Here is a 23,598-nt window from a genome sequence, read left to right on the forward strand (position 1 = left end):
ACAACAAATAAAGGTGTAAAAAAGTATGCTCTTCCCTCTGGTAAGTATAGAAAGAGTGAAATTATGAATACTACTCAAGTAAATCTTCCAAAAAGTATTGAAGTATCTTAACAAAGTACAATCACTTAAATTTTTGTTCCACCCTTGGTGGATTTATTGGTGGCCAAACTGACAAATTAGCTTCACTTAAGCCATCATGAGCTTTTTGCTTGGGTTTACCAGCTTCATCAATAAGAGATACTGAAATATGAAAAAAATCAAAAGAGATTACTCTCTATAAATATACATTTGCTTCAATGTTTTTCTGAGTACTCAATAAAAATTCTCAAAATTCCCCAAATTCTCAACAGCTGAATATTCTGCGCAGTATAGAATTCTTCTAAAAGTACTTAGTAATGTACGAATCCTTGGAAAAACTCCACAAGTAGAGTAAATGATCATCACATCATTATCCCTTTAGTATTTTTATATATGACACAGCAGGTTCTATTTGGTCTATTCCAACTTTATGAATTTCAGAAAAACAAAATATTGTGATGCATTTGATGTATTGTGAAATTGCCTTGAAGTACTGAGATAATATTTTTGCCATACTGCCCACCTAAAATAAAATAGTGGTTTTCAGCATTTCCATAACACTTTCACATGCAATATAGATACACATTCCCTCAAATTAAAGTCTAAAAAATTCAACAAATATTAAGAAAAGGAATTTTTGCAGCATTTGTCAGAAGTCTCAAGCAATAATTAGTAATATTAATAGGGTTTTGTCTCTGTGCCACATGGAACAGCTTCTAAGAAGCTGCTGCAAGGATCCATATCATACCGAATACTTCAGTTGGCCCCAGCAGCCCATGTCATGCTGAAAAACCTATCTCTTTCTCTTTGACAGATCGTAAGCCTGTAGGGGAAACCATGGTTTCTATAAGGGGGCTGTCACTTCCTCTTAGAAGCCCTGTCACCAGCATGTGTTCCTTCCATAGATTTGGACTAATGTCTTTAAGATATTGGTTTCTGATTATCTAAGTAACGTGACACTAGTATTCATGCATTAGCAGAGTGATGTGTTTAATTCCGCTTGTGTGCTTGATTTGATGTATGTGCATTAAAATAGAACCAATTGCATTTAAATCTCTGTTGACATAAAGGGGCTGTTGTGCTATTGCATGCAAATAGCATGGTTTTATTGAAGTATTGAGAAATAGTAAGTGTTATCGGATTGTCCGGTAATAAACCGGGTGTGTAAAAATAACCAGACTTTTCTTTGTGCCAGGGCTGGTATTGCCCATTAGTTGACCACATAAATAAATAAATACATACATAGATAAACAAACAAACAAGGAAACAAACAAATAAATGAACACATATTTTTACAAATAACCTTCACATAAGTGCAATCTGGCTCCATATTTAAATACTGAGTAGTATTTGGACACAAGCCACGTACTTTCACTTAAGTTGTTTTTTAAGTTGTCTTATATCAACCTATGGAACTGCTCATATGCTAATTCCACTTAATAAATAAACAATATTAATTCAGTTGTTTCATTACTTGTACTCTTGATACTTAAATAGTCCCATAGTAAAGTATTTAATCTTTATATCTTTATTTTAGCTTTGCACTGAGATTAAGTTAATAAAACACACACACACACACACACACACACACACACACACACACACACACACATATATATTTATATTTCTAGCTGTATTTATTAGTAAAACATGGTATTTTAACAAGCTTTACTACTGCTACTTCTACCACTACTACTACTAAAAATAATAATAATAATAACCCTGCTTGCAAAGAAAAAGTCATGATATCAGGATCTTCCATCATGAAAGGAAAAGTTTATTCATGTTTGAAATTACACATAACTACCACAAGGAAGACTTTTCAGTCCAGGGTGTAGTCTGGTTAGAAAGAAACACGAAACATCTTTAGTACATTAGAATCACTGCCACAAATAAATTTTCATGTCTTCTTTTTTTAATCAGTTTCAGAATCACATACGATACAAAAAAAGAGAAAGAAAGTTGGAGCCCTGTCACACAGAGCCTGAAATGTACAGTTCTGAATACTGAAACCTCTATGCATTACAGATTTTTTTAATCATGATTTTTTTTTCCTTTTTTTAAGTGAATTAGTAACAAGATGAGCAACATTCAAAATGTTCTTCGCTATTTACAACAGTTTAACTGTTTGGTGTTAATTTTTAGTCCCATGTCCCACATTCCCCACCACCCCAGCACCCTCCCCAAAAATTCACCACAAAACCCGCTCGGTCTCTGTGTTATTCATATTATTCGTATTATGGTCGTCATTGTTTTTTCTTTTTTTTTCTTTTTAAAAGTTGCGAGAAAGCAACTCATTTTCTTAGAAGATTAAAATATACATTAGATTACATGGAGAGAGAGAGAGAGAGAGAGAGAGAGAGAGAGAGAGAAAGAGAGAAAGTTTATTACAAGATACAACCAAATGAATCTACGTAAAAATGGATAAATAAAGTTAAAAGGATGGTGGTGATATTGTTGAGAGGTAGTCAGTGAGAGCACTCTAAGCTAGAGAAATGTTGGAAATCTATTGGTTTTTCTATGAGTCTGAATGAGGTAATAAAGCTGTGTATTGATTTGTGAGATGTATAAATACTCTTAAGCTATATTATATACAAGACCGTCTTTTTGTTTTTCTTGTCTGTGAATGGAGTCCCTACGAGCCAAAACCATGGAGTGCTGAAACATAACGGTGTTAATGTAAGACTCATATTCTGCATTATATAAAAAAACCAGGTCTCACATAATATGAGACTCACTTCAGTTTACATTTTGTGATGCATCAATCAATGTTTTATGTTTGAAAATAATACAATTATGGAACACATATATCAAGAATTTCATACCCCCAAAATGGAGCGGATTCATTTCGATCACCTAATTTAGGACCATGCAAGGACTTAAAAAGAAAAGGTCAGATAAAGAAATGCATTTCTAAAGTTCCCAAAGCTGCCTTCTTTAGCATATTAGCCCTGTAAAATGAATGGGTTTGAGTATTTACCTCTATCGGTCCTTGCATTCCTGTGTACTAGCTTTGTTTACAGTAGACGAGGAATGGGTTATGAAATATATCTACTTAAATGCATATTCACTGAAAAGACTTGAGTAGAAAAGAGACCATGTAATTCACACAAAATCTGAGAATGTATACTTATATACCAGAAGAAGCAAAACCAGTTGATGAATATGTGCAAAGCAGAACGTATTAGAAGTGAAACTGCTGCTGAGTGCAGAGAGCAAGTAATTCAATTCCTAAGAGCTTCTCAATGTTCTAGAGAAATGTCGGCGATAATGGGGACATGAACATGGGGGGGGCGGGGGGCTGGGGTTCAAAGAGGCTGCAGACAGCTTATTGGTAGTGAGTTTGTTTTGCGTCTCTGATCGGTCAGTCCATGGGTCTGTGGTTTGGTGATTGGTTGTCCACAGTCTAGGGAGGAGCTGTGTCACTGAAGAAGAAATCAGTTCGAGGTATCAGAGTGCACACTACCAGGACCTTCTGTTGGGGAGATCACAGAGGACGGGGTTGTAGCATCTTGCCATCCACCATTAGCCTGCAGCAGGAAATGCAGACAGAAATAATGTCAGTACTGGAATCTGAATTGTTTATTAGCTAAGGACATTTTCACATACAAGAAATTTGTTATGTCGCATGTTCACACAAAGACAGGAAGACATTTCTATCAAGATAAATGAGAGCATGAAGTGGATTGTAATATGTTGTTGGGAGTGGGCTTTACACATACATGAACGGTAACACTACATTATGACTAACACAGCCTTTATTAGAGAAATAAAATGTGTTAATGTGTTAATATTTTCAAAAGCCCTTCCTAAAAATCTTGCATTCAAAATTATTACTAAATGCAATTAATGCATTTCCTATACAGCTGCTGTCACAAAACCTTGTATCTCAAAAATGGTCATTTTACAGGACACTTAGAAATCAGTCATTTGTCGTGAAATTTTAATACATTGTAAAGGGCAGCTAGAACTGTCCAACTGCCAAAAAATGACAGAAATATAACACAAAAATGACCGATACGGCACACAATCGGGTTGTTTAAGCAGCAGCCACAGTAAGTCCAATGTGTGCATTGTAATGAACAGGCAAAAATGTATCTGTGCAACAACATTATAAATAATGAACTGACAAGTATTTGTGCATCTAAGTAATATAGCAGTGAAAAGACCACACTGTTTAAAAATGACACGTTGGTCTTCCAGAATTAGGGAAAAGTCAAGTTGATACAAAAAGGAATTACATAACAAAACAAAGCAACAAATGCAGCATACACATGCCTGTGAGAACAGGTGTGTGTGTCCATCCCTGTTTGTGCAGAGCTCTGCCTGGTCTCAGCACATATTAGGTGAGAGACGTCTGTTCATATGCATACTAATACATTAAAAAATCATAGGGGTGGGAGTAAGTGTTCAGTAATGCCAACGGCCATCTCGCTGCATTTACACTGGCATCAGCCCCCTCCCTTTCTCTCTCAGCTGCCTCCCTTCTCTTGGAAAACAAATTCGCCTTAACGTTGCAGGCAAAGGGAACGATCTCTGAAATCAATGTCTAATCAGATTTCGGCGGTGGGCCGACAGCTTGTCGCTCCATATTTTGATGTGAGTCAGGAGGAGGGAAAGCCAGGCTGGGTGGGGTGGGGGAGGGGGGACGCTGAGCGAAAGTGACGGTGGAGGCCTTTCCTCCACCCAGCGCGCCTGAGTGCCTCTGACTGAGGCGTGTGGCTCCCGGCAGAGACTAGCCTTTGCTGGATTGTTTCTCCTCTCCTCTCCTGCCTCTACTCCCTCCCCTCCTCTTCTCCTGCTTCTTACAGTCACCACAACAAAAGGTTATGGAAATTTACTTAAGATGCGCAGCATTATCCCAACAGTCTGTCTGTGTTACTGTAAAATGTGGTGAGATGCGTGCTGTCGCTCTCTCTCTCTCTCTCTCTCTCTCTCTATATATATATATATATATATATATATATGTGTGTGTGTGTGTGTGTGTGTGTGTGTGTTTTGTGTGTATAAAGTGATGTCAAACGCTGTTTATTAAAATACTGCATTTAAATCCCAAATTAATTTCAGTCACTGCCATTGTGAATTCGGTTTGAACACTGAACCAGTAATATGAGTAACATGAAGACAAGAAGATGCCTCCACATTTCTATTGAAATGTTCATCATCCTTTTTTTATACTCACAGTATAAGCAAACTATGTTTCAAAAATGTTTTAAAAAGTTTAAAAAGGAAAAAAATGGAGGTCTTTTTATTATTTTTTTTTACTTTTCAACATCATGTGGGCATGGCGGCTGTGTGTATCATTTCTGATAAAGGGACCAGGAGATTTGCTCCACAATTACTTGGAATAAAATCTCTTTACATTAAAGTTACCATTTTTGAAACTTGCTCTTCTTCGCACGGTGATGATATATAACATGTCTGAGTGTGTGTGGTGTGTTTGGGGAAGGAACGCTCAGTGGCGGAATTAGAATTTTGCTGATTTAGAGTTCCTGGAATAGGTCAATAAACAGATTGATCTGGCTTCTTCCAGCCACAGTGTCTGGGCTGAGGCTGAAATAAGAGCGTTATGAGGAAGTCTGCTCAGCCCTGGTGACATGCATCATCTGCATTCAGCCACAGTGACTCTCTCTCTCTTTCGCTCTCTCTGTCTCGTTCCCGAGTCAGAGGAGAGAGCAGTCAGACTGACACCGCCCCATTCTTTCTGTTTTTGGGAGGAGCAGAAGTGCACATACACAGCACTCAAACACACACAGACACACACACACACACACACTCTTGCAGTGGTGATGGAGTGAGCTCTGACCCAATCAGTGGACCACAGTGTGAAAGCTGGAGAGAGAGAGTGTGTGAAAGTGCAGTTTGAGTCTGCGAGACCCTGACACTTCATCTGCACCGCTGCAGGCCACAGAGGCCGCGACAAAACCCAAGATGACATGCTGCCGCGTGAACATTCGCCACGGATACACTGCCATGCTCGCGTCCCACTGTCGTGAAAAGCCACGCATACGCTTTGGCTCCTGACGTTGATGATAATGTGGATTCCTTACCTTAATTCATGCAAATGCTCTGTAATGCTCACCAAAAAGCATGCACATGATATGACAGCACTGCTTTATTAATTACCTTACAGTTAATTACCCATCCATCAAAATCCATCTGTTTCCCCATAGAGATGTTATATCTTTATTTTATCTTTACATTTTGAATGCTAATCGAGGGTAACTGACAATCTAGACTATTTTATCAACAAATCATCCCACTATGGTTATACCTGCAAGGTGTTTTCTCGTGTAGTTTAAGGCATTAGTTCTTGATTCATTTCTATTTATTTAATGTAAGAATGAAAATGTAAGAATGTAAGTATACTGGCTTTATTCAAAAGGCATCTCTCTCTCTCTCTCTCTCTCTCTCTCTCTCTCTCTGTCATCAAATAACTGAATCTTTTTACCCTTGTGGTTTCAGATTACTGAGTGTATGGAGGAAAAAGCACCACAGCAAACCTCATCAAGGAAGATAAAATTCATGTCTACCGACGGCTGCAGGCGATCATGCTTTCATATTTCATCACGTTGATAAGGATATTGCGAATTCTTTGAAGCATTTCAAAACAGCCAAACAGTGGCAGAGATAGGGCACTAAAAGCCTTTTCATCTCACCACGCTATAGGTTACCATAATATGAAATGTTTACACAGGCAAGAAACATGTTTAATATCTGTCTGGATCTCATTTTGTATTCACTCTGCCTCAAGAATAGCGCTGTTTGGGTTTATGGCAAATGATGTTTTGTTCTCACTCTGCGAAAGTGATACAATTCTTATGTCTTGTGACAGATGCTGTATTTGTCAATTTAAAGATTAAAACTTGCACTGGCCTCTTATGTTATATCGGACGATCATTTCTTTATAGACAAGATCACACATATACTGGTGTTCATATATTCACTGGGACTTTCCATTAAAATATATAATTCTGTAAATGAATACTACATGTATACCTTTTCAAATCAAACTCATTTTCGAATAATTTCGACACATTTGTCTTCATGGCGAGCACCGACACAGTTCACACATGAAATTCCACTTATAGCATTACTAAGATATGGGTATCGGGTACTGGACTGATATCGTACTCGATATATACTCGTGCTCATGGACAAAGACTCAAACAAAGTCACTTTAAACATGCTTTGGTATAATCCCATCAGACCTGTACTGTGAGATTTTAGACCGTTTTTAAACACACAATCACAACCGCGTCCCCAATACAGGTGGAGACACAAAGGCCAGAAAAATGGAGGCTAAAGAGTCAACTTCTCTTCCAAGAGACCTCCTGTGCTGACTTTACTTTCTGACTGAATAGAATAGCAGAGTACAAATGTAAGTATGATTCTCTTTTGTAAAATAGGCTGTAGACAGACCATATTATCTTGCCATGTACATCACTGCCTGCTTAAGCTTCAGTGCTCAATGTTAGCACTGCTCTTCTCTATGTTCCTCTATGCTCAGTTATTTTCAATGGAACAGCTGTATTTGAAATTGTTCATTTCACACAGCATTTTCACACGGTGTGGGTATATAAACCGCAGGCTTTGTCTCAGTGGGCAGTATATCCAGATGTGCAGTCTGAGTCACAATAGAACAAGATTTCTAAAATCACACATTGTATGTCTGGCTTTAGAGGACATTCAACTACAGCTCAACCAGCCAAACAAAAGACTTCAGACATGCAACTCTGCTGTCGCTGTGCTACAGAGACGGTTGTTGAAAGAGACAAACCAGGGTTTAAAACTATGAAATGTACTTGACTTACAGTTGTGCAGAAGCGCTTTTCTGACAAGGAACACAATCTACTTGTCTCCACTGCAGCGCTGCTCAGTCAAAAGTAACTGAGGTAGTATAGCTAATTCACAAAATTGAAAATCAGCTAGATTGCAATGATTTAACCGTTAAGGTACACTGCACTCATTCAACTCTAAGTAGCTTACTGAGTATTATATCAGACTTGGTATCGGCAAATACCAAGTACAGTCTACTTGTCCGAAAAAATTGTATCAATGCACCAATACACATCAATACTCACTGTTCCACACTGTCAAAAAAACAAAACAAAAAAAAAAGGTACAACAATGGCCTTAAGGTCCAACTGTGTACATTACATAGGGTTTTCCCATGGGAAACATACTTATTTATAAATTTTATTTTTTTTAAAAAAGAACAATAAAATAAAAAGCCTGGAGTCCGTACGAGTCAGTGCAAAGTGGAGTAAGGCACAATTATGTTCCCTAACTAAAGGTACTGAAGATCTACCCTTTAGGGGAACCACCACAGAGACAGTTTAGTACCTTTTTTCTCAAAGTGCAGAGCTCAATGGATGGGCAGGACCCCTAGCCAATGCCTGACGTTAAGCACCGTGACCTTAGGCTCATGTGTGGCTGCTCCCGACAATCTTTTGTTGGCTTTGCTTTTCTATGCAAGTTGTGCGCACAATTAAATGCCTGTACCAACAATGGGTGCACTTTAAAGTAGCTGAATTCACTAAGGTCTAAGTGTCTGGATACTTTTGGACATACAACATATGTAAACTGTATACACATATTTATGTGGATGAGAACTCTGGTCCATGATGTCAATGTTGTGTAAAACAAAAGAGCTATGCAAGTATAATTCACACACTTTCATTAAAGGGGTTTCAACAAAACTCCAAAACTCAAAATTACATTGTTATTTGCCATAAATGGCAGAATTCACTTACATTCAAGCCATGTGGACTGTACATGGAGTTCCCCCCAAGAGCATCATTGTATCCTGCCGTCTGACTGATAACATGGCGCAGGGTATCCACCTGCAGAGGACACAACAGGAAGTCAAGCCTGTCAACTTCCCGTGTCTCAGGAACACATCAACAACATGAGCACAAAATCATACATAGCACTTGCACACTGATGTTTAAACAGAGGAGGGAAGAATGGGCCAATTCCCAGTTGTAAGCAAAGCTAGAGACAGCGATCAATAAAGCAGAAATCACATGAAACTCTATTAAAGTTGATTTTAAGCACGTTATGAGTACATCGTCTGGGACTACTTCAAAAACACTGCATCTGATCACTACTCTCTACAATTTGTATTAATGAATAAAAGGAAAAGGTCTTTAGACCAATATAACAGGTACTGGAACAGATTCTAGTCCTGTGTCTTCTAAGCCTTTTGTCAGGCTGTTGGGCTAAATTGCCTAAGTTAAGTACTTCGGATCATCCTATGTAGTCAACTTTTCAATTTCTTTGCAGAAAAAAAGGGGTGTTCTTAAAAATACCGTCTTCTAACTCTCTTCAACAGATTCAGTCAATCACTGAAGTGAAGTGGGCCAAGCTGACAAATGTGGGTGGGCCCAACTGTTTGTTTACAACTGTGCGGTCCATTGTTCTCTCTCTACTAAATTTGCGACACTAGGTGGAATGCATGTTGAATGAAGTAAATGACATACAAGATGTTTTATGTGAAATTTATGACTGCATGCACAGAAACTGTTATTTTATGATATTTATTTGAAAGCAGAGAGCTGATAAAAAAACAAATTATTATTCACATATTCACATTTTTACACAGACATGTTTTCTGAAGACAACAGTAATACGTGACACGGCAAGTTAAGCGAGCTACAGTAATATGCCAGAAATGGCGAGTAGATGTTTTAAAATCCTCTGCTACGGTAGAATTATCATGGTTCGGAAAATCCTCTCTCTTTCGTAATCTCCCTTTCAAGAGCCATCTCTCATGACAATGAGATGTATCATCTTAAAATGGATAAACATTATGAAGGGACACAGGCACAATGAAAAAGAGATAATAAAGGATACAGAGGTTTGAAGGAAAGTACAGTTACAAACACCCAATACCAACCCAAGAGCTCAAGTCAGAGCCAAATGCATTCGCAACATCAACTGCAAAATGGGGTCTGTTCCAGAGGTGAGATCAATTTACTAACAGACTACAAATAATGAGGATCTGCTTTTATTGGCCACCCTGGGCTATGATAACGGTAATTTGTTGGAGGGCAATTTGGGATTGCTCAAATAATCCGTCCATAGCCAGACATCAGTCATCAACAATTAATGTTCCATTGCTAAAATAAGAGGACTAGGGAGGGGGCACACAATTTAGTATGATTATCTGTAAGCTGGTGTTGTTGAGACTGTACTTGGGATGACTGGCTAGCTTAGCAGCTTTCTGTTCTGGCACACAGCCCCAGTCCCTGTGCGTGGAGCCTACCTGTGACTGTACATTGGCTCCGACTTGTGCCCCTTGGTAAGAATCCCCATTCAGATTCTGCATGCTCATGAACATGTCCCCCGAGTTTGGGAGGTTAAAAGAACCTGACGAACCTGGAAAGGAAAGATGTAAGTGGCTGAATAACAAAAGAGAGCAAGGAAGAGAGAGAGGAATTCACACATACGCACACACTGACACGAACACGAGCATACATACAAGAACGCCATCACCCATACACAAACACAGATGCCCAGAAAACAAGCAACCAGAGTGTAGCAAAAGCAAAGGGAGAAAATAATCGAGAAGATAGCCCATCTACTGCATTACCTATCTAATCAATAAATACGTACATACACACATAAAAAAAGAAAAAAAGGGACGAAAGAAAAGAAAATCAGACGACACACAGAGATTGGGTATGGGGTTGGCAGCCTAAGCTCCACAGGGTTTCACATCACCTGCTATTCTAATGGACTAGCTCAGAAGGGATCATGTGCCAATGACAATAAGGACAGGAAGAAGCTGATGGAAAAGGTCAGTACCAGTAAACATGTTGGTTAATAGAGAGTTTTTGTTCTCTGCAGAGTCCAGCTGAAATTCTTCATCTTTCATCTGGAATCCTGGGTGCAAGAAAAAGGGGACCCCTTTAAATCTCTTACCCACAAGCCCTCAGGGCCTCAGCCATGTCCATAACATAGTCACTTTTGCTTAATATGCTTTTTAAATATATTATTATTTTTGTTTGAATGTCAACACTATACACGGCATCATGCTACTAATAAAATATTCATTAATACTCTTTTTATTTTATTTTTTAGAGCACAACATGCTCCAAGCAAGAGATTTCCATTATTTCACAGTAGGGGTAACACTGTTATGCATAAGAGGACAGAAAGGAAGGGAGGAGTGGGAGAGGATCATCTTTATATTTCTCTCTTTTCCCTGAAAACTGTTCACACGGCCGGAACCCATGCACACACACTCGCGTACACACATACGCTACAGTTTCTGCTTGTCTGCTTGACTTTGCTTGTCTCGTTCGGCATGTACGGTCTGGGAGGCAGGAGAGTGGGGTTTATCCCCCTAGCTGGGACCGCTCACTGTCACAGCACCCAGGCAGCATGGAGCGTGGGAGAGAGCATGGATCTTCTGAGGGAAGTGGGGAGGAATGGGGTGGGGTAAGGGTCTGATTTGGGGTTGGGATGGGTGTTCACTGGTGCTTACCGGAGTTGGGTGTGGTGGGTGAGTTGGTCTGGCTGTTCTGCACAGCAGCGGCCGCCGCATGCGCTGCGTTCACGGCCGTCTTGGCAGCGTACAGGTTGGCTTCCTCCTGGAACTTGCCAATGTTCTTCTTGTACCGGATCCTCTTGTTCCCGAACCAGTTGGATACCTGGGGAGCGTGAGAGAAAGAACGGGAAGGGGGGGGGGGGGTGTGAGGGGAGAAGGGAGGGGGTGTCAGACGTCAAGGCAGACGAGGCACAGTGCATTGAGCAGTGTGATTGTTTCAAGATGTCACGTTCAGGTCCATCAAGTCCACGGTCCCCAGCCTCCTGCAGTAATATCCGCTGGGCACGTAGACTAATTAAGCGATTATCAGACAGGGCTTGTGTGCTATTACGGATGAGAGCGTGACATGCTCTGTGTTTGTCTCTAGACAAAAACCAACACACCAGGGGCTGCTCGTCTTGTGGCAACACCAAGCTTTGGCGGTGCTCGTACAGGATCACGTCAACGGAGCAGTGGTTCATGTTTGTGGCAAAGTTGGTAAGAATCCAGATGGAAAATGTTTTCTCGGCAATGGGGCACGTTTTGGATTTGGTACAGCGCTAAGCTGCTGTGCTGCGTCATTTATGTCAAGAACGGAGAAAATGATACATTAGAAAACGTGAAAACGTCTTAAATATATATCTGATGTAAACGTCTACCATGCATTAGGCAAAACATTTAACACTTGTCATTACGATATGTTAACTATTTTTGAGTTAATCAACCTATATTGTAAACATTTTCGCTCATTTAAAGTGAGTTTACCAAATAAAAGTAACTGCCTTGGTAGATAATTTGCCTTCTTTTGAGTACTATTTCTTAAAACAAGCACACCCAAAGCGATTTGAAATGATAAAACAACCTTAATGTCTAGAGATTGGTTGAATAATCTTATAATATTATTACAACAATGTCCAAATGGGGTATTTTAGGCATATATTTTAACCTGCCAAGCTACCAATTTTTGCAGAGCAGTACTATAAAAGTGTCTCTGATCAAATCTTAGGCTAATGGGATATTCAATTTGCATTTAACGCAGGCTCTTCATTTATGGGTTAATAGTAAACTGGAATAAATGAAGTTTCACAGCACACTCATATAGAATTCATAAGAGATATTAGAGTAGTACACTTAAGAGTAGCGTTACCGATTCTAGCTCATACATTAATCATTGCAGTGATACAAAAACACAGCATACTGGAAACAATAAGATCTAGGTCACATCAGGGGGGCAGAAGTGTGAATGCTTGCACTGCAATAATTGTGGAATAATAAAGAGATTAGGGGTTGTTTCTTAATAGCCCTATAAATTACAGTGGCCTGTCGCCGTGGCGATCTCTCCTGCCATATCCCGGCGCTGGCTGGGCCAGGCAGAAAGCCCAAGCCCTTTAATGAAGCTTTATTTAATTTCCACCTCTGCGCTTCCATTTTAATATCTCCAGCAGCCGGAGCCATGCTACACCAAAGCCCGCAAATTTACATGACATCAGATCAGTCCTGCCCCACCATGTCACTGTGCTTCTAAATCTTTAATATCTAGGCAATTAAAATTAATGACCGCTCGGCCGAAGCCACCACCGTTGGCAGGCTTTTGCCTTGACATCAATTGTTTGATGGGTTTACCTAGAGGTTAAACTAACAAGCAAGGTTTAATTGGAAGCAATGAAAGCACTAGCCATCATCCTTTTTAGCTAACCTGCTTAGAGAGCAGCTTTTAAGGGCAGGGGGAAGGATGCACATTCAGGCTTTAAACTTTTAGGCTGAAAGGCTACTGTAAATATGCGCCGGCCTTAAGCAGTCATTTTTATATTACGCCTGGAAAATAAACATATCTGCAATTTGTATGCATTTATGAACAAGTGTTGTGCCTAATTTCTACATAGGACAGTTTTTCTAGAATAAACTATATTCATTATATTACTGACTGTATGTTGGACAAAAAATAAGTCTCACAATAGAAACAGAATAGCTAGAAATCATTCTTTGCATGGTTGCCCTACATGAAGTACAAATTATCCTGTTGTAAAATAATTGTGGCTCAAAATGTGACTTTGTCTCCTAGTTTAGCAACACATGTTAAACAAACACAGATACACTGACAGGATTGACAACACAACTCCCAGACCTTTAAGAAATCACACGTAAGAGAAAGATGGAAGTAACAGAGATTCACCTAAGAAAATGTACCTAAAGGAAATCACTTCTACGCCCACTCTCTGCTCTTCATACGACAGTTCTCAATCCAACCATTTAAAGATACGAAACCCTTTTGCCTCCTGAAGGGTTGCACAGGTTTCACTACAGCATCAGTTCTCAGCATCTAACTTCCAACACAGCAGTGTTAACAAATCAGAGTGGAGAGGATCTGCTCTAATGAACAATACCGAGCCTCAGCCCTGATGAACCATTGTGCTCTTCACTGACCTAATTGTACGACACATAATATAACATGCAAAGGATTCATCCGAATAAAACGAAGCATCATATAGGCAACTGCAAAATTATTGATTTTACATTTACTATCATGGTATTAAATTGATGTAATAGTAGTTTCAGGTAGTTCTTCCATGTGCCAAGGTAGGTGAAACCCACACGCCATACATGGCTGCTGAACACAACATAAACGGCTGGGGAAAGGAACCCTCCAAACCCATCTTATCTACCGCCGGAACATGCTTTCAATCGACTGATCAGTGCAGCATGCAACGTCAGCCACTAGGCTGAATTACTACTGTCCACCTGACCTCTACCGAGGAACTGGCATGAGGAGAATGTTCCAGTGATGTAGTACTTCTGTGTGCCTACAACCCGACACCAGGTTTGTTTTCGCCTGCCCAGTGGAGAGGAGAGACTCTGCGCTTCTAGTAAATAATTCACCACTTCTCCATCTGCAAGCCTGGGTCAATACACTGCTAGAGTCACTGAAAAAGAACAGATGATCTTCCTGAGGTTTCAATAGCACCAGATTTTATATTGCCTCTCTTAAGGAGAGTGAATGTTTGGAGTTCTAGCTTTATTAACACACCCACACCCACAAAACAAGACAAAGAAAGTATCGTTTAGCTCGATCACAGTGGGTAGAACAAACCTTCCCTGCTAGCTTGCGAGCTATTTTCCTAATCAAAGCTAGTTGTCCGCAAAGCCTTCCCCAAAGCTAGCTATCATCAGAAAAAATGCCATTTTACATATGATCCATATAACTAGCTTTCTGCGATTAACTTAATCATGGCAGAACATGTTGGAGCAATCATCTATTGCTAGTTGACATATCTGCCCTCTGTCTTTAGGGATTGTTTTAGCTACAGCAAACACTGTTGTAGGTGGTTGCAGCAGCCAAAACCACAGATATTATTAATAATGAAGCGGCATGCATTAATAGTTAACACATTAACCTAAGGCCAGGTTCAGCTACATGGATAATGAGCTGAAATATTGATAAGTGTCACTGGTTTGAACCTCAGGAGTATCATAGCAGAAGAAAGCAACCTAATTGGGTAATGATGCCAAACTATTCATTTGCATTTGTGATCCTCCTCACCCTCCCTCCACATTCCCATCCCTGGATGACCAATGTGCACAGTCTATCCCAGCCAGTGCCCAAACTCCACAGACAATATCAATTATATCCACCCAACACGTCTCAAAACTCTCACATGCAGCTGTGGTGGTGCTCATTTGAGAGAGAAGGGTGGATAATGAGGATGTCTCGATGCACTAACATGGACCCGTGTCTGATAAAGGGGGCTAAATTTCAACAACACCATTACACACTCTCACATCACTAACAATCAGGACCCAGTTCCAAACAATGCTTTTGCATTGTGTGCCTAATTTAGCCTTGGCTAACTCAGAAGAGTATCTTGTTTTCTCTGTTTATTGCCGTTCGTTAAAACAAGAGGGAAATAAAATTCATTATGTGCTTCATAGATGCACACTGAAAAAAGCCAATACAGACAATTTTCCTTGCTAGCATTTCCAAAAGAACAAAAAATGCGTTTTGGCCAGTACATGAGTGTGTTGGCTGCCTAGAATATCACCGCTAGATCAGGCCATGCCACACAGACTCTGAATTGACCTTGCATTTTATGGCTGTTGATAGACTTATTTGATATGAACAAAATCGTGGTACAAAAGCACTTTGCCATTGCCTTTCAACATTAATCTTCTCAAAATAACGGATGTGCTAAACGCTTTTAGGTCACTTTAACTGGACCCTACTAAGGGCTCTTCAAGTTGAGTTCAAGTGACTTCTGTGAGAGCACCCTTAATTCCTAATGCGCTTTGATTGGCTGTCTAGTTTCTATGGCAACCCAGTTAATTAAGGCTTTTAAAGGCCAAGAGTCCTCCAGTGCATAAGCCCATGTAACAAAAGCCACTATGACACAGAACAAAGTGCGAGAGATCCCATGCCCCCACATACCAAAGACACAGAATGATCATGTTGCCTACACCATAACAAGTGCAAATAGTATACATAGTATACAGCTGCCTGTTAAGATTCGAATGGGATTAAACACAGGTGCTCCTTTTACGAATGTGTAACAAATGAACAGACACGGTACATAAAATGAGATATGACCAAGGTAGCTGGGAACTTGCTGCAAGGTCTTTAGGTGAGGATCTTAATCTGATGAGATGGTCTATGACAAAATGGAAGGCTGAATGTTTTGTGCTAATGAGCCATCCATATATGAAATATTAAACACTGCACTGATTTCCTTTGCTTAATTCAAAAGAGTGTTAGGAGCGGTCTGGCAGTGCAGGTAAGGTGATCGGGTTGAGGGGTGTATGCATTCTGAGGTGTCAGTGAACACACATAAAGGGGTTTGAGAAAAAGAAAAGAAAAAAAAAAGGAAGAAAAGAAGGCAAAAGAAGAGACCAAAACAAGAGTGGAGCAGGAGAAATCATGACATACCTGTGCCACTGTGATGGTGCTTCCCACCCCCTGAAGGCAAAAAAGAACGGCTTTTACAGTATCTGACTCTCAACAGCCCTCCACATCCCCCTCCCCACAGCAAAAAAAGAGACATTTACATATCACAGAGAATTCCAGTGGTGTATACCGAGACCTGTAGGCTAACATTAGGCATTAAAAAAAGACCACCTCTGTGGCTTGATGTACTAAAATAATTTTTTGTCTGTGGGGAAATGAGTGAGGGGGATACTATTGCCTTCAGGTGTGTGTTAACTTAGTGCTTACACAAAGTGGGAAAATCACTTTGATGGTACCGTATGCTTTTTTAATGCACCCACCACTATCTTTTGCCTCTTCACGGACAACCACACGCATGCAGAAGCACACTCACACGGCTAAAATGTAGAGGCTAAGGTGGACAACAAAAAAACAGCGGCATAAGAGCAGATGCAGTGGCTACAGGCTGTAGAAGGCTCTGGTCTTTCCTCAAAGCTCAGTGGATGGATGACAGTGTGCATGGAGGACGGGGAGGATGAGAGGAAAGAAAGGGAGATGGAAGAATGAGTGTAGGAGGACTCTAGTTTAGGTTCCATTCTTACACTCTCAAACATGCGAACCCAGAAATAGTCTGTATTCATCTCTAAGCTTTAAATGTTAATTTATGCTATCCTAGCTGGTATTGCTGGTATTCATCCACAGTCAGCTCAGTGGACAAAAATTGTCACATGCATCACTTCTTTTATTATACTTGATTATGTTTCCCTTTGCCTTATAAATGGCAACAATCCTGTCGGGAGCAGATAACACCAGTCTCTTGTTACAGTTTCTGTCTGGCCCACTCTTTTACAGACGGTGTGCACTTTTCAGTAAGAGTTCGGATGCCTATCTCAGCACTTCACCTGCTGTCCCATATTGTCAATTGAGACTGATGAATTTGCTGGTAAATCAAAGTATCCCAGTGTTCCACCATGTCTGTTGAACCAGTCACATGCAGACACCCACCAGTTGTCATCCTGGAATGTAGCAATGTCAATGCTGTGTTCTGCTTGGACATGAAGCACAAAGTTAGTGGAACAGTGGGCTAACATGAACAGGAAGGGACTACATATAATCGTTACCTGACAGGACTGATGCTGTCATTAAGGCAAAGCTCCCCAGACAAGGGGCACTTAACTAAGTGCTAGAGAAGAAATTATGCATGTGACTAATTTTTGTCTGGGAGGTAAAGGGGTAAAGTCTTAAAAACAAAGGTTGGCTAAGTGGTTCTTGGCTTAAGCATATAGTTATTGGAAAAGCCTTTAATGAAACCAAAACTTATTTTTTTTTATGTTCTTCTATGCACAGTTCAAAAGAACCTTTTTTGTCCCCTTTTATTTTTAAGAGTGTCAGGCTTTGAACCTTAGTGAAGCTCTGTTATCTCACCAAACAAAATGTCTAAGTGTTTGTGTCAAAACTGAACTGAATGAAATGTCCCGTCTCACCTGGGATACTGTGATGCTGCACTTCTTGGCCAGTTCCTCTTTGGCTTCTTCACTGGGATAGGGGTTGCTAAGGTGGGAATAGAAGTACTCATTCAGGATCTCCGTGGCCTGCTTGCTGAAGTTTCGTCTTTTCCGTCTGAGTGGAGGTGGAAGAGAGGAAGGCGATTAGCATAAGCAGCAGAAACGTGTCTGTCTGACTTGAGATAACAGTGCTGGGGCAGACTCAGAGATGAGAGGAATAATGAGGGGACCAGGACTCCCTCAGAAAGGAAACTGGACTTTTGAACTTGGAGGAACCCTCGTCGGAAAATACATACAGACACACAATCACGCTGTTACTTCGCTGAACAGGCTCTAGTCCAAGCGTGTAATGCGCGATGTTTAGTGCAGACAAGCTCTCTCTCCCTTAACCACAATGGTGCGTGCTCAGTTGGGGCTGTATCTTGGGACATTAGAGAAATCAGACCATGCCCAGCTGAGCACTGTTCCTCAAGTACCAGTGCTTGGCCTGAAGGAGCTGTGCTCAGTCTAGCTGACTGTGGCCTGCTCCAGACCGCAGCGCACCCCCCCCCCCTCCCCCTGCTACCCCCACCCCCTTCTCCTCCATGCCGCAGGCTCATTGCTGCTCAGGCACTGGCTTCTTTCGCCTTGTTTAATGCCTTTCACACAAGTGCCAGCACCGGCCCAATGACTGTGCTTCCGCTCCGTTTGAGCATTCCCCCACAACCCTTTACTGCACTTACTTTCTCCCTCTTTTTCCCCTCGCTCTCTCTCCCACTCTCTAGACCTCTCTAGACCTCTTGCACCAACTGTTTGTGATTACTGTAATCTGGACCACCTGCTGATGACCTCCTACCCACCAAACACAAATGACTTCATTCCCTCGCTGCAGAAATCTGAAGTGCTTTCAGGTGCTTAGCATGGCGGTGCTGAATGGAAAGGCCTGCAGGCTGCATGAAAGCTCTCCTCACTGCACAACGCCTCTGTTGCTAATGGATGAATTATGGAGTGGAACTTCTGTTACTGTGGAAGTCACATGTTAAAACAGGCAGGTGTGCGGAAAAAATCAGAAGCTGTGCTTCAGCTGCAAAAGGAACACTTGTGACATCAAATCAAAGGTCGGATGTTTGAATTATATCATTTAAAAAAGGCCGAACTATAAAAACCATAACCCCTTTAATGAGCAGGCACTGACAGTTACTCTTCTTCAGTATTAGTCAACTATTTTTTAAAACATAGGAAACAGAAATGCTGTGAAATGTAAAACAACAAATACGCTCTTAAAATGAAAAGCTCCTCAGCGGCTCTTTGGCATATGGATGTTAGCTAGTAAGTATGGTACCATACAGAACCAATTCCCATTATTTTTCTATCTCCCCGATTTTTCTATCTTGCTAAGGCTTCTGCATGTTTCATTCTTTTAGCAAGGTACATTATTGCACTGGTTGATTGAGAAGATGACATATTAAGACAGCTACAGACAGACAACTACTTGTACATGTGTGTGCTGGCATGAAAACGTGTGAAAACCCCTGCTTTACGGAACTATACATTCAAAATGTTCTTTAGGGCTGTTTCCCAACCCTGGTCAATCCCTTACAGAGCTAAAGTGGGTGCTTTAAAGCAGGGAAAGTATTTCAATTTGCAGGCTGGGCAGTGTGCCACCAGGATCAGGTTTGGGAAACACTGCTGGGACTTTTGACCATCTGCAAATTATGTAAATGTAAATCTAAATGTAAATGCTTTAGGGAAGCAAAACTGGTTCTGCTATGGTATCACTCTAAATAAAACCCTTTGGGCATCTTTTATTTATAGAGTGTAATTGTGTATAAACCAAACATAAAGACAGACCTGGCGTCAAGGAAGCGTGACCTCAGGATCATGACGGCTTCGCAGGTGCTCTGTTTGAGCTGCATCTGGATGGAGCTGAACTTGCGGTGGATGATGCCAACCATGCGTTCTATCTCTTTGGGTGAAATGGGCCGCGTGCGTGACTGCTCCCGCAACAGATTCATCACGTGGGTTGTAAACTCATTACATGCCTGAGGAAGAGATCAGAGAATCATAGAAGTAAGAATTTTAAGCTCCGGGATGAAGCATTAGGCATGCTTTTTTTCTGATACAGTGGATATTTAGTTATTTTAAGACTGTCTAGTTTTGAAATTTTGGTGTTAGTCAGCTTTAATAGCTCTTTCAATGCAGTTTAAGCTTTAACAATGATACTCACAATTTGTTTATACTCAAATACTCAATTTCGTTTCCATATTCAACGCCTCCTTTTTGAATTACAGCTTCATTACATGTACATCCCATGAGCAGCTTAATCTCCTCCAGTAAGCGTATTGACGATGCTAACACTTGGCATAGTTCAGCAGTTGAAACAATATCATCTCGACTGTATTCATTTAAACTTCTTTTAAGCCACAATCAGTTGTTCCTGAATGGAGTTCAAAGCAGCAGCTCTTGAAAGGAGAAAAACACAAAGCTCATGTTGTTTGTAGCAGAGCTGAGGACTTCAGCAGTCTAATAGGTGAAGTCATCTATGAATGCAAATGCCGATTTACAATTTGGCACTTGCCCAGCGCCCAGAGAATTAAAACAGCTTTTCGTTAAACCAGTAGTTCATACATGATTAATTAGAATAACTCATTTAGGTAGTGCACACTTTAGCTCATTACTCTGAGTAAAATTCGTTAAGTATTTACATTTAGATAATTAAAATCAAGGGAACACCCTTAAGAAAGATGCAGTTGCACTGGATGGAAGGGTTGAGCACCCCTCTGCACACTAAGCTGTTTCAAACAACACATGGCACAAAATATTCTGTCTTTCGATATTTCAGATATCAAATAAAGAAATAGAAGATTCTAAACTTTGAATATTGTTTTACTCATTTGGGAAAATGGCAACTCTTGCATAACTATATATTCATATGCAGATGTTCTCCAATTATAACGGACACCTTCAACAAGGCCTGAGTCTGTCACAGAAAAGCATTCGGTCAACAATCATTGAGTATTCATTAGGATGCTATTAACAATAGATAAAGCAAGGAATACAAAATGAATGTCAGCTCTATTAAAAGAATCAATACAAGGCCCCAGCAGAGGATTCAGCCCTTCATAGCAACATTCTGAGATGCACTCTGTCCAGTAAGTAAAAGAGTCAGCTCAATATTAATAAAGGAGAAGTCCACTGTGGTGGGGTCAGTTAAGTTGAAGCCTTCCACTTGAAAACGACCGTAAATCAAAGTTGGTTACTAACCTATCAGTTTAGATTTTGGCTTAAAAAAGAAGAGCAGTTTGTTCTAGTTTTGCTCTCTGACACTATGTACACTATAAAAGAGCAGAACGCATCAGTTATTGCAGCTACAGCAGGAATATGCATGAGCTTACATCCTGACAACCGTGATTACAACACTCCATATACCATATATGAGATCATATATATGAAAGAATCTGTAGTGCCTGACTAATAATTCAACCTCTAAAAGTCTAAGGGCCCGTACGTAGGCCCATGTGTAAATTTCTCACTCTTACAACAACATAAACATATACATTTCATAGTCAATACCATAGTAGTAACCACAGCAGAAGGTCATAGCAGTAGTTAATAATGAATGAATCTATGATGAAAAAACGTTTGGCCGTTTGTTTGTGTTTCTTCTGACCTGTTCATATTTCTCCAATTCAGTGTGGTAGATCTGTCTGATCTGGGACAGTTTGGCTCGGTAGTCTGAGTGTTCAATGGAGTTATCGGTGGGACTGCCCGAGGCTGCTGCTGCCGCTGCCGCCGCTGCTGATCCTCCACCTTTCTCAGGCCCAGCTACCCCTTCTGCCAACAGCATGTTGTCCAGACGCATGAGTTGGGGGTCTGGAGGGTCTTCTTCCTGTGCTCCGCGGATACTCAGACCTGCAAACAGATGAAAGAAATGCAGAATGAGGAGTCAACAGGGTGTGCCGTGGACAAAATACTACTACTGTAATTATATTGTTACATACTGTGATTGTGCAGTGTATTAAAAACACACATGGATCCTATCAATACCCTGATTGCCCACAGAACACATCTGGAACTGAGATTAGCTCAAATGCTCAACACACACAATAGAAAAACACTGTGAGTTGTTAGAGGGTTCATTTGTATATTACAGCCTCATGTTATACCAGTATTGTGAAGAGCAACGTAGCAGTAACTGACAAATGATATGTTGTGCAGCATTTTCTTCATTTTCAACCATTTCTTACTTTTCATCAGCAGCTTATTGGCAATGTTTGCCAAGCCTGGTGACCTTGTGAAGATTTTTGTGTTTTGTCTACTCTAACACATTTCAGCTCATTAGCTAATTATCAAGGCCTTGATGAGCAGCGCCGAGTGAGTTAGAGCAAGGAAAATAGAAAACGTGCACAGCATGGTGTCCTGAGGACTGGAATTCACTGTTTTAGGGCCATGGAGATTGAAGGCAGGCAGACAAACGAGAGCACACCTGAGAACAGTTATCACACCCTCATAAGAGCAAAGAGAGGTTTACATGAGGGCGATCATTTTCACCACTCGGATTGCTGGCAGTGAGTTAAACAGTGAGTTCAGTGCCAGGCGAAGAGCAAACGCTCTATGACAGCAGATGATATTACTGCAAAAACATGTAGCCGTCTGTGGGCCATAGCTATCTGTGAGAAAGAGAAAGAGAGAGAGGGAAAAAGAGAGAGGGGCACTCGGGGTGTTGCGGCAGTGCTGAAAGAGCCGGTAGGTATGAATTTGTTTTTGCGCTGTTTCGCAGGCCTGCCTTCTCGTATTTACACACCACACTGCACACACTGTGTGTTTACTCACCGCCCAACATGACAGCGACACACACCAACTGACACACACTCAACAGCACTGTGGCACTTCCCCTCACAGAGACGATGCTAAGCAGAAAGCCGTCTGCATGCATGCATGCATGTGTGTGTGTGTGTGTGTGTGTGTGTGTGCGTGTGTGCGTGCTTCTGGGCGCCTGCTGCTCCAGCGCCATGAGTGCAGGGGTAATAATGAGCAGAAAGTGTTCTCACAAGTGCCGTTATGTTTTGTGGTTAACAAAGTGCGTTATTATACCATGCGGTTCTGCTCAGTGCACAGAGCAGGCTGCTCCAAATGTATGTAAATTTGCAAAGCGATCGATATGAGGGAGAAAGATAGCTCATTGTGTTTGCTTGATATTCATAATGAACCTTGGAGCAGTAAAGAGCCATTAAGATTGATTACAGACTTCCTCATCAGTGCCTGACTCTCTCTCTCTCTCTCTCTCTCTCTTTCCCTCTGTCTGTGTAATGAACACCATTCATGTACAAGAATAATGAACCGGGGTGGGGGGGGGCTTTTTATTCTAAAACATTTTAATCAAGAGCTTTAATCTTAACATGTATTTGATTATAGCCGCGCTCTAAGAAGACTGAAGACACAGACAGTCCCCGCTTTTGTTTCTGGCTAGTGCCTTCTGCCTTTGTTATCACGCCCCCCCCCCCCCCCCCCCCCCCCCCCTCGTTTCTCCCGTGCCTATCTTTCAGCGAATCCTAATTAGTCCTCATTCAACACTGGAACATGCACAC

At 40.9% G+C, this 23,598-nt stretch overlaps 1 protein-coding gene across 9 annotated transcripts in view; it reads right to left on the bottom strand.

Moving 5' to 3' along the window:
• Positions 1-1,834: 1,834 nt before the first annotated feature.
• pbx3b (pre-B-cell leukemia homeobox 3b) overlaps positions 1,835-23,598 on the bottom strand; it is an 87,551-nt gene continuing 65,787 nt past the window's right edge. For 2 of the 9 annotated variants that reach the window (XM_017709494.2, XM_017709495.2), the window contains exons 3-11: positions 21,681-21,922; positions 19,862-20,052; positions 18,011-18,146; positions 16,530-16,559; positions 11,573-11,738; positions 10,891-10,968; positions 10,349-10,461; positions 8,835-8,924; positions 1,835-3,608 (exon numbers count right to left, since the gene is read on the bottom strand). In XM_017709494.2, coding sequence (XP_017564983.1) covers positions 3,516-3,608; positions 8,835-8,924; positions 10,349-10,461; positions 10,891-10,968; positions 11,573-11,738; positions 16,530-16,559; positions 18,011-18,146; positions 19,862-20,052; positions 21,681-21,922 — 1,139 coding nt within the window. In that variant the 3' untranslated portion in view covers positions 1,835-3,515. The remainder of the gene's footprint in view (positions 3,609-8,834; positions 8,925-10,348; positions 10,462-10,890; positions 10,969-11,572; positions 11,739-16,529; positions 16,560-18,010; positions 18,147-19,861; positions 20,053-21,680; positions 21,923-23,598) is intronic. The other 7 variants (XM_017709498.2, XM_017709499.2, XM_017709496.2 and 4 more) reach the window with 5 other exon arrangements.

This window comes from Pygocentrus nattereri, chromosome 29 (genome assembly GCF_015220715.1).
Source record: "Pygocentrus nattereri isolate fPygNat1 chromosome 29, fPygNat1.pri, whole genome shotgun sequence".
Classification (NCBI taxonomy): domain Eukaryota; kingdom Metazoa; phylum Chordata; class Actinopteri; order Characiformes; family Serrasalmidae; genus Pygocentrus; species Pygocentrus nattereri.